This window comes from Siniperca chuatsi, linkage group LG11 (genome assembly GCF_020085105.1).
Source record: "Siniperca chuatsi isolate FFG_IHB_CAS linkage group LG11, ASM2008510v1, whole genome shotgun sequence".
Taxonomy (NCBI): Eukaryota; Metazoa; Chordata; class Actinopteri; order Centrarchiformes; family Sinipercidae; genus Siniperca; species Siniperca chuatsi.
The window spans coordinates 6,415,964-6,433,847 of NC_058052.1; the positions used below are offsets into that span (position 1 = coordinate 6,415,964).

Consider the following 17,884-nt stretch of genomic DNA (forward strand, 5'->3'; position numbering starts at 1 on the left):
TAACCACGCCCCCTTCATTTGAATATAACAGATAAATGTGGCATTATGAAGTAAAAGTCCCCTGAAATAAATATAAGCAGTCCTTTGAAAACCTTTTTTAAAATAAAAACCTATTTGTTTATTGAACTATACTGAATCATTTATATATTTATATTTACACTTTATATATGTAATGCCTCATTTATTTCAGGATTTATTTATTTATTTAATAGGCATTTGTATTTATTTATTTATTTAATATTGAATAAAATGGCATTCCATAGTTAGGGAAGAGTGCGAGGGTCATCTGTCTATTGGGGAGAAAGACTGAACCTGCAGCTGCGCACTATAGGTCAGACAACAAGAGAGAACTCATATCGTATCACCTGTAAATTAAGAGACATTCTCATTCTCTTCTGTGCTCATTTTTGTATGAATGAACTGCAGTGCCCTAAATGAAAGCTGTTGTTTATTTTATACCACACCACATTTGCTTTATGTGTTTTTTGTATCTTGTTAGTTACTGATGCAAAGACCCATTTTATCAATCCAAATTTGGACCTAAAATAAACTTCATTTGTAGACAGAAATAAATAAAAGAACAAGGAAGAACTAATGTTTTTAAATATCAGTTAATTTTAGTACTTTTACCCATTTGTAGTTTTTTAAAAATCTTTTAAATCGTAAGCTGCAAAGTAAGGTATGCAAGTATTTTTCTGGTTCTGGATGTTCCCATGGCCCTGATTCAGGCGGGAGGCACGGTGTCATCCCACCATCCTCTGGGTCAGCACCTTACAGGCTGGCCATGAGGGTTTAATCCAATTTACAGCCAAATCCAATTTGGGGTCAACAGACGGAGATGCCATTCTTCCTCGTAGGTTTCCCAGTGAGATCTGCAGTCCAGGTGACATTCCATCAACTTAAAAGAATCATTGCACAATTCATTTTTATTTTGATAGCTTTAGTTAAGCAGCCTCATAGTATCCAAGCCACGACTTAGGCCTGCAGCAGTGTGTTTTGTATCAAAAGACATTTTTTTAAATTTTAGCTGCAGAATGAGCGAGCTCACGTGCGTACGGACACATTATTAAATGCTTGGAATTAGCTTGTTAATGCCACATTTCAGAGGACTTCATTGGATTATTTGTGAAATTTAAGTTTTTTTTATATCCTTGGTATTTAAATTGAAAAGGTAATATATGTGGTGATAGATTCTTTGTATATCATTTCAAATTTTGATTTTAAAAGTGGTAAAAAGTAACATTTAGGTTTCACTATATTGAAAGTATTTTGTATTGTGTCATATTTGATTTTATAGTTATATTGCTCTTTGAAAACAGCCAAAGGGAACAGACGTTTAGGTTATTGCATCAATGTTTTGCTGACACTAGCCATTAAAATGATCTAACACATTCGGTGGGCACCATGAATACGCTGGCTGGAGAGGTACAGTTTAGAAAAAGATATTTGGAATGTACTGAATGCTGAGCCTTTGGTTTCAGTGATCCGCACTATTGTCTCTTGAACATTAACTGAAATCAAACACCCACATGTCACCCTAAACTCTGACCAAATCCCACCCAGGCTCACTACCTGGACACTATAAGGAGTGTACTACTGCATGATAAAGAAAATAAAAAAACAAAACACACTCAATATTATATCATGGGCCAGTGTGGATTACACTTAACAGTTTTATTTGGAATATTAAGACAATGAAGCATAAGCCAAGCACCAAGAGTGACAGCTACAAGTGTCGCATCATACGGCTCTTAAAAATGAACAGGTTATACTGGAAAACGACTCTTTTTCTCTTTGAATGGTGAAGCAGATACACAGAACAGACAGTGAAATGTGAACATGATTATGCCATTTACATGCTCCAAATCCTACCTGACAGCAGAAAAAAAAAGAAAGAAAGGAAAAGCGAGGAAAAGCAGAAGAAAATAGAACAGCGATATTCGTCTGACGACAGCTTGGTCAGCCTGTAGCGGTGGCTGCGGCCCGGGATTTAAAGGGCTCTTGTGATTGGTCAGAACGAATAAGGCAGTCTGGGAACACGGCGCTGCTGCAGAGTGACAACCATTAGTTCCCATCATTGTCAAGTCCTGTTGCCTCGGCACCCACATCCACACAGCAACCAATGTGCACATACAGCATTAAAGTGACAGAGGATTGCAACCATTGTTACACTACACACCATTGCATATTAGGGAGAAGTAAATGAAAAACAATAATTCTTTCATACATCTTTTCTGTTTGCATATAGCACTTACCCAGCTTTCTAAAATATATATGGGAACATGAAAAAAAAAAGTTAAAAATATATATTTTTTTGTTTGTCCTCTAAGAGCTGAAACCATGAGTCGTACAGAGGCGGGGGGTAGGAGTCCTTTAACCAGGGGCGTTGCTGTAGTTTAATGGGACAGCTAGCGACACAACCAGCCTGTCTCTCATCCAGACCAGACCCAGTGGTTTCTTGCCACAAACGAGGCTCTCATAGTGCAGCTAAATAGTGTCATACTAATGACAATATAAGGTCAAAATAGTTCAATTCACGGTATTTTGTTTTTCTTAAGAACATAATATACACGTAAACACCCATCTTTGATTTCCCTTTTTTGGGAGGAGTAACGCAGAAAGGTGGTGCTGGCTAAATGTGGTCCATGTTTACACATCTCTGGCTTAGGGTGGGGTGGTGGGAGGATGTGGATGTGTCAATACCTGGGGTAGTGCCAGGTGTCAGAAGAAGTGTGATAGCAAGTATGTGCAAATGTATGTGTTCCAGGCAGTCAATGCACCACAGAAGAATAAAACGTCTTTTCAGGCTCCTATTACATAACTCCATCATTCATCATACATACAATGTTTTTTTTTCTCCTAAATCTACGGGTTATATGGCAAACATGTGCTACGGTTAATGTCAGATATTTCCCATGGGGAAAACTGGGTTGAGAGGGTCCTGGGACTCTCCTTGCAATGGGCCTGCCTGAGAATAAGGGAGGTGGGACGGGGGCAGAAAGGCATTGTTCATAGGAGTCACTGTCATCACCCCTCACAGTCGACTCTGCATCCCCTCCACTGGAACCCTCCGTGTGGCTCTGTCCATACGCTAATAATCTCCCACACAACACACACACACACACGCATGCACCGAGTCTGCAGCATGGTGGAGAATACAACTCCATCGACAGCTTAAAATGCCTGAACATAAGTGAAATATTCCAGGACCGCTGGCTTTTTCTTAAACACTCACACAAGTCTCGCCATCTTGAGCTAAAAAACACAAACAATGCTGACCAGAAATATTTGGACAGTAGGAAATTTTCTGGTGTTTTGACTCTGTAGTGCAGCATATTGGTAATGAAACAAAGACTGTAAGGTTAAAGTGCTAACTCTCAGCTTTTAGTATGCTTGAGAGTGAGTATTGAGTGGGAATCGTAGCTCTTTTCATATGCAATCACCCAATTTCAAGTAAAAGTAGGCGAACGATGATCTTTAACATACAGACAAGGCAACCGATGAGGGCCAAGTCACCTGACCTCAGACCAACTGAGGATGTTTCACTTGCTTAAGACCAGACTGTAGGCAAACAATTACCAAAACAAGCAAGAACAAACATGACAGCAGTTACAGGCTTCACAGAACATTACCACAGACAAAGTGGCTGCTCATATATGTGTCAGAATTCAGCAGTGACTGATTGCAAACGCTGTTCAACCAAATACTAAATATGATGACTTAAGTTTGTTAAAAGTTGTACAATTTCTAAAAGTGGGGGCCTTTGTACAAAAAGCGGTAACATTCCTATCTTGTTCACCCAATATGGATGCAAAGTTGTCACTAAGCCCAACTAGTCATTTTAAATCCAATATGCTGGAGTAAAGAGCCAATACAACGAAAAACGTGTCACTGTCCTAATACTTAGACTGCACTGTAGAACACAAATACACAATTAAAGTGCTATTTACTTCCAAGAAATCCCTAGCCCTCTCTGTGAGCACGCCGTTGCCACAACAGGAAGCCAGCGCTCTCAGTGACACAGCTCCATCTCTCCTCCTCCTCCTGCTCCTTAATGTTAACTTCAGCCTAACATTGCCCTAACAGGGTTGGATAGAGTAGAGAGTAGGACAAACGGGCCTTAGTTCATTCTACACCACAGTCACCTCGACATCAGCACAGCGATGTTAGGGATGTGGCCAGATGGAGAGCGAGCAGTTGGATATAATAACAAAAAAGGCCTCCCTCAGCCACACAGCAGCCATAAGGCGACACAGAGCGGCCCTTTTAGTACCCAGTAAATTTAAATCCCAACATGGTACAATTAGCCTGTGATTAGTGCCTGCAAGTGGGGTGGGGCACTGTGTGGAGTGGTATGCTATTGCTAGTCAGTAGCATGATAGACAGGTGACAGTGAGCAAGATAGTATGACGTGTGTGGGTTTTCAAATAGATAGGCATTTCTTCTCTTTGACAGTGTGGATGTTAAAAATCCTGAAATATAAAAGAGGGCATACAAGAAACTCATATGTCAACCTTATCCCCCCCCACACACACTTAACACGCACTCCTGGCACTCAAACACATATAGGTGATTAACATGCGGTATTCAAGCTTTCTGAGAACAAAGTGCAGGGCAGTGGAAAATGTTTGGTAAATTCTGATCAATTCACAATGCAGTAGAGAAAGTCAAAATTGGTTCGTGAGATATGAGAAATATCAACCCTTATACGTACACCAATTATCTTTTACCACCTGCATAAAAAATGTCTTGTTGCTTGCCTGATAAATAAGTGAAAATACGATAATGGTTTGGCAGGAAGAAGGTGTTCAGTGTTGAATTTCAGGGTATCTGTGTGACCTTGACAGCACCAGGTTCTACCCTATGAATATACTAACAAAAAAAGAGCAGTCCAACATACTGTAGTATGGAACCAACTTTCACTTGTTTGTAAATCTGAAATATAATTTTGCTTAATTTTAAACACCATTGAGCACATTAATAATTAAGCTTCAGCCTACTAGTTATTACACATAGCTGTGTGCAAGAGCTTTGGTCACAGACTCAGATATTCAGGGGCGAAGAAACAACATTTGTTCATGATTCATCCTCACTGATGAGAACTACAATAACCTTTAACATATGTGCAGGTTGACACATGATACACACAAACTAAAATATGAACTAGTTTGAGAACTTAACAGATTAACCTTTCCAGTGATCATGATCTCATGTGTGTTTCAGCTTTAATATTATAGTTGTACACATTACCTGTGGGGGTTTTCATCTACAGTTAATTACATTTATGTTAGAAATTGTTTTCTCTAAATGCCTTAAGGGAACCACTCTGCTTGTCTCCACCCATCACATCCTCTCACAGTCATTTGCACACATGTTCTATTAAAGGTCCAACTAATTTAAATTCCTAAAGACCCAGGTAATGTGTATTTACTACTAATTAAGAGTTAGAACTAACAGTGTTGCTGATGAATTAGTTTAAACACTGTTGCTGATGGCTAACTTGGGCAATATATTCAGAGTTAACCTTCATGCCCTCTCATTAGGATCTGTACGTCAAGTTGCAGACTAGAACCGACAGTGAGGGCTGGATATTGATAACTTGCACTGAAATATGTTACAGTAGGGCTGGCATTGGACCCACTAACAACCTAATACTACCATACAGGCCATAATGTGGTGAGAGACTAATGCATGCATTATTGAGTGAGAACAGATATAACTAATGTACAACTTAACATTTCAATAATCTGTCATAGCTTAATCAGTATAGCACCACTAAAAGTTTATCCATTATAAAAACTTGACGTGCACCATAAGTATGCGAGCTTAGAGCTCATGCACCTCTTCATTATTATTTTCTTCAGTCTCATTTGATGGCATCCGAGAGGACTGTGTTGAAGCACCTCCTGGCTCCAGGTTTCGACTACAAAGCAACTGATTATGGAACAAGATAAATGGTTCTCTAAAAAGGCACACTGGTGACACTTATTTTCTCTTCACAAGGAGAACACAACAGAAATGACCGGCTAGCCAGCAGTGTTTTTGTCCCAAGTCACGCAACTAAAATCATTCAGATTACATCTCTTAAAGATATGCCAACCTCTCGAGAGTTGAGTGTTGCCTGCACTCAATGTTATAACTATGAATATAAATGCAACCAGGCAATGAGGGGATTTTTGTTGGGGTTGAGACCTTAGTGATATGTTGTAAAGTGGGGGACATCAACTCCCAAGAAAAGACTACATCACCTCTTTCCGTTGATAACACAGTTCATAAAAACAGTTCAACACATTTTAAGAAAGTTTCATAAAAGAAATATAAATTATGGCAGAAAAGGGTACTGCAATCTAATCATGGAAGTTGTAGTTCACAATTTTAACAAGCAGATTCTTGTTGAGTCTTTGAAGTATCATGTGAGGTTAGCTGTCCTCCCCAATTATGATCTTGGACTATATGGGGTCTCCTATCAAACAGCCCATTCCCAAACACGCCTCACTAGTACGAGCAGATCAACTCACCGTGACGGTTAAAGGGACACTGGCATTTTTGAATTGTCATCATTTGTCTTCACCTACCACTTGTCACACGTGCCCTCAGGTGTCTAGTGAAGAAAAATAACCAACGAGGATACACAGGGTCGAAGGTTTCTGTATGCCAGATGCCACCAAAAGATGGTAAACTGAAGGAAGCAGATGTAAACACTATGAAGCTATAACACAATTCCATAAAGACACCCGACTGCTCAAATGTTATTCTAGGAGCTAAATTTCATACAGGAAGAAATTAACTGTGTACATATATGCACAATAGTGTGCACAGAGCTGAAGTGCCCGTGGCCAATGAAGAACTAAAGGACTGCTTTGACAACTGTAGCAATGGAAAGAATTGTCAGAATATTTTCTTACAATCTGTCCCTCCTGTTTTGAAAGCAATGCCACAGTGGGAATATAAGTTTAGCTTGCTCACTAAATCATTCACCACTACTGCTTAAGGAGAAATTAATGGGGGAGGGGGGGTTAAGGACTAAACTATAGCGCTTCATTTCCCTGATGTGCTGTCCTGAACCCTATGGACCCTCTCAGAATCTGTCCCTGTCTCTGGCTTAGCTGATGCTCATGCGTGCAAAGAGATGGCAAAGGATGTGCCTTATGTAGCTTTATCCATGGGACAAGCTGACTGCAATATACCAATAACTCCTCCAGATGCCCTCTAAAACTACACACACCTTAAAACGCTCTTGGGAAGGTGCTCCACTAGGTGCTTTGACAAACTAAGGAAGAAAAAAAAAATAGAGAAAGCACAAAGTGAACTGTACAATGTAGCCATGTGGGCTTAAATAGCAATTTGGGATGAACAAGGGAGGCATGCAGGCAGGTCTACAGGCAGGGTGATGTCGTGGGATCAGGCAGACATTTAGCACAAAGCAGGAGAGAAAAGACACAAAGCATTTGTGCCTTCCCTCCCTGTCAAAACAACCTATTCAACACAAAAACATGTGCTTGCCAGACAGCGTTATACTGAATATAATCATATGTATTTTCTGTGATGTAAGTAATAACTAAAACAAAGATTAGAATGAATCTTGTATAGCTTGTTACATTTAAATTCCATCCCCCACCAGAAAGACAGCCATGTCATTAGCCTCTAATTGGCTAATGAGGAATTTCTCAAGTTCTGTAATCCTCCTGCAGTGTGTATACAGGCAATGGAGAAGCCGACCCTATTTGACCTTGAGTGGCGGTTCCCTCTCCAACCAACGAACTCGTACTTTCTGTTTATAGTGATACTCCTTGAGGAAGTCCTGCAGGGCAGGGGGAAGAGGCAGAGAGCCTATACCATCGTAAGTGGTCCAGCGGCAGATGGCGGCTCGTGCCAGGTGCTGCAGGCCAAAAGGAAAGGTCCGATGGAGAGGTGCTGTAAGCAGCGGTTCAAAAAACATGCAGGCGCTGGGGTCCTTGTAGTGCTCCAGCAGTCCTGTGACGGTGGAAGAGTGGAAAACACAAGGGTCATGAGCGTCAAAGCTGAAGTTGTGGTTCCACTGCTCGATGCGGGCGTGCAGTGAGCGGTTGTATCGGCGGAAGCTAACGGAGAAGAGGTAGTCCTCTTGGGCTGAGTCACGCAGCAGGAAGGTGCCCTCTGGCCGTCCATCCAGCAATGCCTCAGCCTCGTAGCGGTCCATCACGCCCCAGTAGCAGGGCAGAGCTGTAATTTGCAATAGGTCCGGCACCAGGCAGTGAATATAGTCTATCTGGGTATGAACCTTCCAGGGCCCAGGTTGCTGCCGGCTTAGGTGGCCTTCCCCAGAGGCATGCCTCTGCTTGGGCCTCCTGGCCTGCAGACAGAGGGTGGTCGAATCCTCCTCAGAGTCACAGTCCTGGGCTGACGCTGCTGCCCCCAACACCTGCCCACAGGCCCCTGATGATCCAACACCCACTGAGCTGCCAGTCGCTGAGGCTCGGCCTTCCCCAGAGGCCTCTCCCATGCCAGGAGCCATCTTTGGTCCCAGTTTGTAGAGAGAGGAGCCTGGCACTGAGGCCTCCAGGGTGTGGATCTGTGCATTAGGTGGTGGGTCCACACCTTCCTCGATGCTAAGTCTTCGGCGCTCACGTAGACGTTCCTCCTCATCTTCAGGAGAGGGGTGGGCTGGGTCAAAGGCATCCAGAAGGGCAGTAGAGGAATGCGGGCTGACCGGTGCTGTGTGTTGCTTGATCAAGTGCCACTTGTGAGCAAGGTCTGAGCCTGGTGGGAAGGGGCAGGTCTCCAGCATGAGCTCAGTCAGATGAATCTTACGTTTGGAGGTTACAGGGTTCTTCGATGAGCGGGAGCGTCTGCGAGCGGGCAGGGGTAAGCACAGCCCTACTGTATCACTGAGCCGCTGGCGCAAAGACCGAGCATTCAGACTGCGTCCTCCAGATACAGAGTCGCTCATCTCCTGGATGGAACAAACTCCATAACGTCTGTCCCTACGGTTCCCACTCCCCCGTAAGCGCCCAGACCGCCTATCTGCCTCCAGAGAGCTCTGGGTTTTCGTGGAACATGAGTGTTTTTTCTTGCCCCCCCATGGAGCATGACGGGAATAGGAGTCTCTCCGGGCCAGGGGAACAACCCCTGATCCCCCCCGCACATCCTCAGTGTCCTTGTCGATAGTAATCTCTACTATCTGAGGGATGTCTGACACACAGTTATGATGGCGGCGTCCTGCCGTTACTATTGGCACTGGTAGGAGGTTCCGTGATGGGCTGGAGGCTCCTGATACCTGAGCCTCACCTGAGCTGCCACCTTGGCCAAGATCCACCACACAGTGGACGGCATCGGCCCCAACCCTGCTTTCACTGGGTCCTGAACTGTTGTTGTGAAAGAGTGTCTGACATTTGTTCTTCAGGTTGCTCCACATGTTGCACACTTTCTTCATCAATAGGAGCCCCTGGGACCTGAAGATAACAGGAGATAAAACTGATTAAGTCAAAAGGTGGAGAAATCTCGCAACAGCAATGGCAACGACATTTAACACAGAGGTACAAGCTACATAAAGAATGTGCTACATTTAAATTCCCCAGACTACTGTGTATCTAGTAATTAGACATAGTGAGAGTATAACGGGGCCAAAGTGTCTGAGAGGTGGGTGAGCTTGAGTAGTTGGAACAGCAGAGTTAGGAGTTGCCAGGCAGACGTGCAGGGACACAAGGCCACAGCTATAAATGAACCCAGGATCTGCTCACAGCTGATCTGCTGGTATGTACTGTATTACAGAGCCAGTCTAGACCTGACCAAAATCTTTGCCTGTAACAGCAGCAGACAGGGCACATGTTCATGCACACTCACATATGCCGCTGATTTATCACTCTACTAGAATTTGACAGGGATTTGGAAGTTGTAGCACCAAACTGTATTCAAATTATGCAAACTTTACAGTGCGCAAAGTTACCACAGGTAGGTGGCCAGCAAAACACAAAACCTCGAAGGACTCCATAATGCAACATTTCCTTCCCTGTTTCAGACATGGTTTCTGGACATTTATTTTATTTTTTTGGGTACATATTTTGCTGGTGCCAGTAAATCCAAATCTCTGCAGCAAACAGGCAGATACTTAAATAACTTGCCACTATGTAAAATATCCAAAACCAAACAGTTTTGCAAGTCTTCACACTAACGTTTTAGCTCTTTGTTTCTAAAAGTGATTTACAACACTGTTTGAACGTGTATCACTTGAAGTTTTATTCCATCTTAAATCAATTGAAGGAAACAGACATATTGTAACTGATAACATTAGCCAACATTGACTTCATCCATGAGTACAAGCTGCAAGCAGCACATCATACAGTACTTGAAAATGCACTCCAATTACAGAAGTTCTTGTTGAAAATTTAAATCCCTAACCCTGTTAGCATTAACTGCATGTGCTCTATACTAAACTAAAATCATACAACAAATAATGTTAGTTCCTCTGTAGCTAGTCTCCCTCATTCCCTCCCAATTCTTTTCCTTTCTATCTGCTTGTGGGCTACAAACAGCTATCCAACTACCAGGCATCATGTCGACCTCCGTGCAGAGTGAAGTTTGTCTCTTAATATTGATAAAGACATTATGGATTTGCACAGTCAGCTGTGATAGACAAGGGTTCTGTGATGCACAGGAAACCAGACTGGTCTTCAGCACATGACTGATTAAGTTAAGTTGAGTTGACTTGCTGAGGGCAGTTCCAAGGCCATCACTAACAAACTCATGACATCAGTGTGATCCCCCTTATTGACTTGCTTTGTACTTTCAAAAGATGACATCTCTCCACCTGACAGTCATTAGATGTTTGCGACACATACGGCAACAATTGCTATAAAAAAAAAGTCATATTCACACAGCTAAGCTACATCACCAAATGTGATTTGCTGTGGTTTATTTTTTATTTTGTGTTGCGTCCGCACAATAAGCCTGAGTAAATGTTGTGCATTGTCTGGTCTGTTGGATGTCTTGTCTTCCTTTCATTCTCAAGGGGAAGCCCCAGTACAAAAATCCAAAGCAACTGACTATATACTCCCAATCTGATCGCCACTGGCTTCAGATGGAGCTCCAGTGAAAAACTAGACAAGATTTCTAACAAACAATATCCAAAGCAGAGCATCCACATGCTTTTCAACACCAAACAACAATTCAGCAGACTCAGAAGTGTTGAGAATAATTTCCCTGATGCATTTCATTGTAGTATCATCTGTACGCTACAAAGTTAATTACACACATAAAAAAAAAATATGCTGGGTACAAATTACAATCAGTAAACTTGCATTGAAATTTTCAAAGCTGTCTTTAAAACTTCATGTCTGTTATAAAACAATGAAGCCTATGTTATCACTGCATGACACACTCAGAATAGTCCTTAGCGAGTTGTTCAGTGCTGCCAGCTGTGGCCAGGAGTAATTTCAAACTAGATTTGATTACAACATTATCATAATTTTTTTATGCATCTGAATTTGATTTTCGTACTTTATCCTACAATATGGCCACATTCATAAGACCATGATCACTTATATTAAGCATGAAAAATGTCAGATGAATGTACTTCTATTTTAAATGTTCCTAATTTTAGAATGCGAGTATTGCTGTTGGTATCGCTTGTAGTGTTGCAGTGACAGTGTGCGGAATCTGATCTCCAAGGTCTATAACATTGGGCAAAAAAGGTGTTTGCAATGATGGCGTGCTGTCACAGATCTTTAGTAATAAAACTAGGGGACCTATTAATCAATTGTGTTTCACTATGTTTTTATCATTATAGTGTTTATTCAAATAATGATGTGGGCTAATTTCTTGGCACACACAATTAAATTATTTATTTTACAATTTAAACACCAAAACACGATGTAATTACTTGAATGACATGATGCTGTCACTCACGATTGCTATTCCTGCTTCCGCACATCCTTATTCAACATGTGGCCTAACAAAATTCTAAAGATTTTTATTTTTATTTCCCTTAAAAAAACAAATAAATAACGATTAGGGTTATGATTTTTTATTTAAGAATGTGAGTATATTCACGCTGTCAGCTGTAAATCATTGTACACTGTGACCCCTAGATGATAAAACATTGTGGGATACTGAGCAGTAGTCACGGTGAACTGGTTAGATAAAGCGCTGCAGGTAACAGGAGCTGGCACCAGTTTGGGTGAACTCAAACCCGCAACACGTCATCAAGGTAAGCAACACCTTTAATTGTGCCAGTCCTATTGTTTGGAAAACCACTGGCACTGCGCCCACAGCACAGGCTCTGATTATAGTTTCTCACGTTATGGCAAGTATCCACGTTGTATGGAACTTCAGCTGTCCCGGGGATGCACAATTAATGTTGTGCCAACTGAGTACATCTTTATTAAGGTCATTCTTAACCAGAGCTGCAACAATTAGTCAATCAAAAGAAAATGAATCGCCAAATATTTTGATAATGAAAAAAAAATCTCAAATATGAGAATTTGCTGCTTTTTTTGCTTTTACATTATAGTAAACTGAATATTTTTGGGAAATGTGGTCACACAAAACATTTAATGACATTGCCTTTGTGCTGTAGAATGTTGTGGTGGACATTTTTCATTGTTTTCTGATGTTTTATAAATCAAATGTTTAATCGAAAAAATAATCGCCAGATTAAATCGATAATGAAATGAACCCTTTTCTTAACAGTGATCACTGATTAATAATTACTAGGATTTGAACCAATACCAGTACCTGGAATTCGGTACCGGTACCCAACGGTACTTTACTCTCTCTGTAATAACAAAAATGTAAGTTCAGTTGTAAAAAGTCCAAACTTCTCAATTTCAACACTGCTATTTATTAAGAACATTTTACCTCACTGCCTCACTTAAAGTTTAGTCATCCATGGATGCACAATGATACTGATGCACAATAAATGTTTCTTAGTCATTGTCTTTGTTATTATAATGTGTAAAAATACAAATTTATAAACCACCCAGAACAATGTAACTATAATCTGTTCAACTGAAACTAAAGCAGTGCATCTCTACTTACAGTACACCCGCATATTATCTGCAGTGTTACTCGAGTTATCGTCTTGACAATTCCTTATTAAATCCTTTGGGCTCAAACTGTCTAACTTCTAACTGTCTAAGTTAGACAGTTCACATTCAATCAAAGGTTTCATCAAAGGTTTCATCAAAAGGAGCAACATGGCTCAAAATGTACTTGAACTATTTGTCCAGCCAATTCGGTTTTAGAAAGCAAAACATACAAACAACCATCTCTCATTCGTCAAAGTTTTTGTTGGAGCACAGTTTTACCAGCCACAACCTACATTTGCCAGCATTTGTCTTGATTCTGTAATTGTATGACCAACATGAAAACACGGATCTTCAAACTAAAACTGCCTGTTCACACCCTGCTGTCTTCCCTCCAAGATGAACTGGAATTGTGAGGCTAATGTTATATCAGCTTCATCTTGAGAGGCTGGATTTTCCACCCGGGTTGGTGTTTTTTAATCCCTCAGCAAAAATACAAACAATGAAACGTTCCAAGACACATGGCTAAAATGGGCCAGGATCTCAAAAATGTTGTTAATTATGCCTAAGTATGATTAAAACATGCTTAAAACTGTATTCTGTTACAGTTGCCACAATTTAACAACAAACCCATTACGTATAGGCAATAATGGAGGTCCCTAAACAAAAAAAAAAAAAAAAAAAAAAAAAAACTAGCTAACAGACCCTTATACGCCACATGCTGGATCACAAATTATAAAAAATAAAACATGTATTTGTTAGTCTGTTCATTTTAGCCATGTCCACTTTTACATAGATGGCTTCATTGTCAACTGATAATAAAATAAAAAGCAAGGATTCAGAAGATTAACCTTACAAGCAAAGAGACAGAATGCTGGGAGGTGTACCATGAAAATAGGCTTATCTGAATTACTACAAATGTGAGGGAATGACCACTGAGAACCTAAAACTCTGCCAGTGTGTGCAACAATGTTAGTTAGCTAATCTGCCCTGTGTCCTCATTAGCATGGCTCCATTCTTATTGGACATCAAAGAAACTCTTGGAGCTATCCAAAATAGACAACGCTAGTAGTACAGTAGTTAGACATTTTGCAGCAAAGAACTGAAAAAGAACATGCAACCACGTAGTGACAAATCAAAGTTATAATCAAGTTTAATTCCTACTCTAATCATTTATGCAACATTATAACCTAGAATTTAAAACTTATGTCTACAGCAGAACACACAACGCTAGGGAATCTCACATTTGAGATTTCTGCCTAGAATTAACTCTGACTGGCTTTAAACAATAGTCGTCCAATATAATTCTCTATGACTGTCACCGATGATAACAATGGCCACACCAATGGTGCGATCCAGTCCACAACCATTTAAATCCGCCCTGAAACAGAACTAGGCTACTTCTGCTCTCTAGCAGCCCAACACACCCATTCTCCTGGGATCACACTGATCTAAGAGAGGGCTGGAGAGAAGACAAGATTAAGGGAGGACGCGTTCTCTGCTCAGACCAGACCAGAGTTAATGAGATATTTACAGCGTCTTGCATTCTGAAAGGTATGTGGGATAGCAGAAAGCCACAGGGTCTGTAAATGACTGATAAAATCACACTGATTCTTCCTATGATTTAAATCCCAACAAATATTAAAACGTTTAATAGAAAGATTGATATGGCAAACTAGTCATTTTTTTCCTCCACAAAAAAGGTGCAGAATGTATCTTTTGCAGAATAATAAAAAGTATAAACCTTTCAAAAAGAGGCAGAATATGCACAGTAAAACATATTGCTGTAACTTGAAATTGCATTGTTGTTCAACAGTGCATAAACATAGTGTTTATATAACAATTATTCTGCCATTGTGTAGCTTTGTTAGAAGTTTGCGCTCAGTAATTAATAAAAAAAAAAACAATCAAGTCTGACATAAAAATAAGTAAGTCACATTAGTCAAGACAAATTAACTGGGAAAAAAATATTTTAACTTGTATTTTAAGATACACGAGCTGTAGAGTTAATGTTAACTATCTCAAGTTATCCCTAAAATACCAAAACTGTCTCATTTGAATGTGATCTTGTCATACAGATTAACGTGGACAGTAAAGTGTCGTTATACTAACGTTAGCTACCATGACATATTACAGGTATGTATCAATGGAAAAAACACAACTATCGAACTATAACGTTATTATAGCTGGTATATAGAAATGTTTGGAAGGCCTTTCTGGAGGCCCCACTTTTCCCTGGTCCCAGCCAAGTTAGCGGACTTACTAAAACGTTAACCATACATCGCTAAATGTAGCTACAGCCACGAAGGTAATGTTAGCCAAGTTGGCTTGGTGACTTCAGTCAGATGTATAATATTTTCCAGAAACAATAATAATAATAATATAATATAAATATAATAATTTGAAAACTTACATGCAGACCGCTTAGCTAACTAGCTGTTCATGCGTACGAACAAAAATGCTAACTGTTCGCATTCACTTGAGTGGGAGTTTCTAGCGTTTTAGTTAGCTTTGGCTAGCCAGCCAGCTAGCTAGCGGGGTTAACGTTAGCGTGTTAGCTTAAGAAAAATCGACATAAAAATTACACAAATAAACCAACTGGTGCGGTGTTGCGTCAAGCTGCTGAGTAGTCAAATGTGACATGCTTGAGAAGTAATGGTTTGTTTCTCGAATTCATATCTTACCCTTGTGCCTTTTGAAAGCCCTATTCAAAAGCTCTCTTTGTCTGCAAAAAATGGCTATTAAGAGAAGTCAGGCATACATCCCCCTTGCGGACCACGGTGTCGGATGAAAGCACTAAAGGTACTTGGATACTTGATGGTATCATCCCGAATATTTAAAAAAAATTATTGGTTAAATACTAATCACAATTATTTAAAAAGCTAAATTATTCTTTAAGTGCCGCGAAACCTCGTTCTTCATCATGGCGGGGGTCTTCTTTTCTGCCGTGGTCGCTGCTGCTTCTAGCAGCCAATATGACAGCGGTCTCAGCAGACAGAGAGCCGGAGACGCGGAGGTTGTTCAGCGTGAGGGAAACCGACTGACAGCGGCTCAGTCCAATGGAGTAAAGGGAAAAGACGGCTATTTCCGACGGAGCATGCGGATAGGGAATGTCCCGGAGCTGGCTCCGCGTGATGGGCGTCTGGTGTCACCAATGGACGGAGAGAGGAGGATGAGGCTTTCCATTGGCAGCTACTTGGAAACGTGGAGAGGTGAAGTGATGCTGGTGGTGTTCAGGCCAGGCCGGACCACTGACTCACTGATGTCATCCAGGTAAGAAGACCAGCAGCTGGGCCCCGTATCAGAAGTGAGGGTAACCCCAGTACAAAGAGGAGCAGTTTTATTTCACACATATATTATTCTCTAGAGATTCAAAAGTTTAGAATGTATAAGAGTAATTACAATAATGATAATCACATTAGCCTCACTAAATACCCCCACCCCCTATTATCGTCATACCTAAGGCTGGAACCAATCGGTCAAGACAAGCAACTGCTCTGGGGCTCCAAAACTCTCTGGACCCTGAAAGCTCCAGGCTTACTGTTTGTAAAGTAGTTTCTACTAATTGTGTATGGTAGTATGCTCCACTAAAGCACATTATGCTTCAATGTCTCATATTTCTAAATTGATTTGTATTTAATCAAATTACCACACAGCAAACCTGTGGCCAGGTAATATTCCAGCATAGAAGAACTGTACACATTACTTACACAGTGGGAGGAAAGGAGGGGGACCCAGTAGCTAGTAGGCCTACAGACTTAACAGCCACCCTCTAAAGGCCTCAAGTGGTGTAGAATTAGATTTGGCATTATATAGCCCAGACCAGTGAATATGTGTCATAGTGTGTACCAAAGAAAATCTTAGAACAATCAAAATTTCTCAAAGGAGCATTCATAGTCACTCGCCCCCACACGTGAGGTCATCTCCTGGAGTCAGATCATTCATGAGCACATGACACAAGGCGTAATGGGAAGTGGAAGTGGTGTGAGTAATGTAGTAGTTAGCCGGAGCTGAGGTTGAGTTCAGGGGAAATCAGCCGCGGTCCGAACACATTAGCTTTTACATGTCCGAGATGCTGATCTAATTTGTGCTTATGAAAGGAAATGAAAGAGAATTGCATTAGCACTGATTCTTCTGCCAGGAGTGATTCACACTATTTTAGTCAACATGGAACTCTCCTACCAGGTCTATGCTGTGTCATCTGCAAGCAATCCACAATGAGGATATGATAACTTACCACTGTGTCCAGGGTGAATGAGTGTGATTCACTTGGACCTGAGAGAGAGAGGTCTGACGAGAATACCATAGTCTCACATCAGATCTGCTATAAATGAGATCATGTCTTTAACTAAAGAGAGCAGAGTGCCCCAGCCTTCGCCCCTGACTATAATAAGGAGTGTTTACATTTTTATACACTTAGACTTCTTGCGTATACTATGTGCAAATGATTGAAGCCGCAGTTGGTGGAGTTTATTCTGCCAGGATAATTTTGAAAGCTTCAGGTGAGGTGTCAATCACGGTTAAAGTCTATAGCAACCTTTCATTTATTGCAGCTACTAGTCTGACATTGAAATAAACAAAAACAAATCATAAGTGCTGACAGATAATGTTTGGGCATGGGCAGTCACCTAGTACAGAAATAGATTTGGATACAGATCAGTCGTGATATTGAATAGAGGGATAGATGCAGACGCGTGGTAAGATGTTAATATTTTATTTCTTTGTAAATGGATTAAGAAAAGTACATGAGAATTATTTTGTGTGGTGTGCGGATCATATTTCATATTCAAATAATTATTTAACTTACATGTAAGTACCCGTACCTCAAAAGTGTATTTACACAGTACAGTAAATGTTTAGGTGGTCTGGTGGTTTCAAAAGAA

General features: G+C 40.8%; 1 protein-coding gene across 1 annotated transcript; it reads right to left on the reverse strand.

Annotated features, from left to right (window-relative positions):
* Positions 1 to 1,637: 1,637 nt before the first annotated feature.
* On the reverse strand, positions 1,638 to 16,075 carry socs5b (suppressor of cytokine signaling 5b). The gene is made up of 2 exons (XM_044215473.1): positions 15,686 to 16,075; positions 1,638 to 9,431 (listed from the first exon to the last, which is right to left on the reverse strand). The coding sequence occupies exon 2, from the start codon at positions 9,410 to 9,412 to the stop codon at positions 7,721 to 7,723; it is 1,692 nt and encodes a 563-aa protein (XP_044071408.1). The 5' UTR covers positions 9,413 to 9,431; positions 15,686 to 16,075; the 3' UTR covers positions 1,638 to 7,720.
* Between the last annotated feature and the right edge of the window lie 1,809 nt (positions 16,076 to 17,884).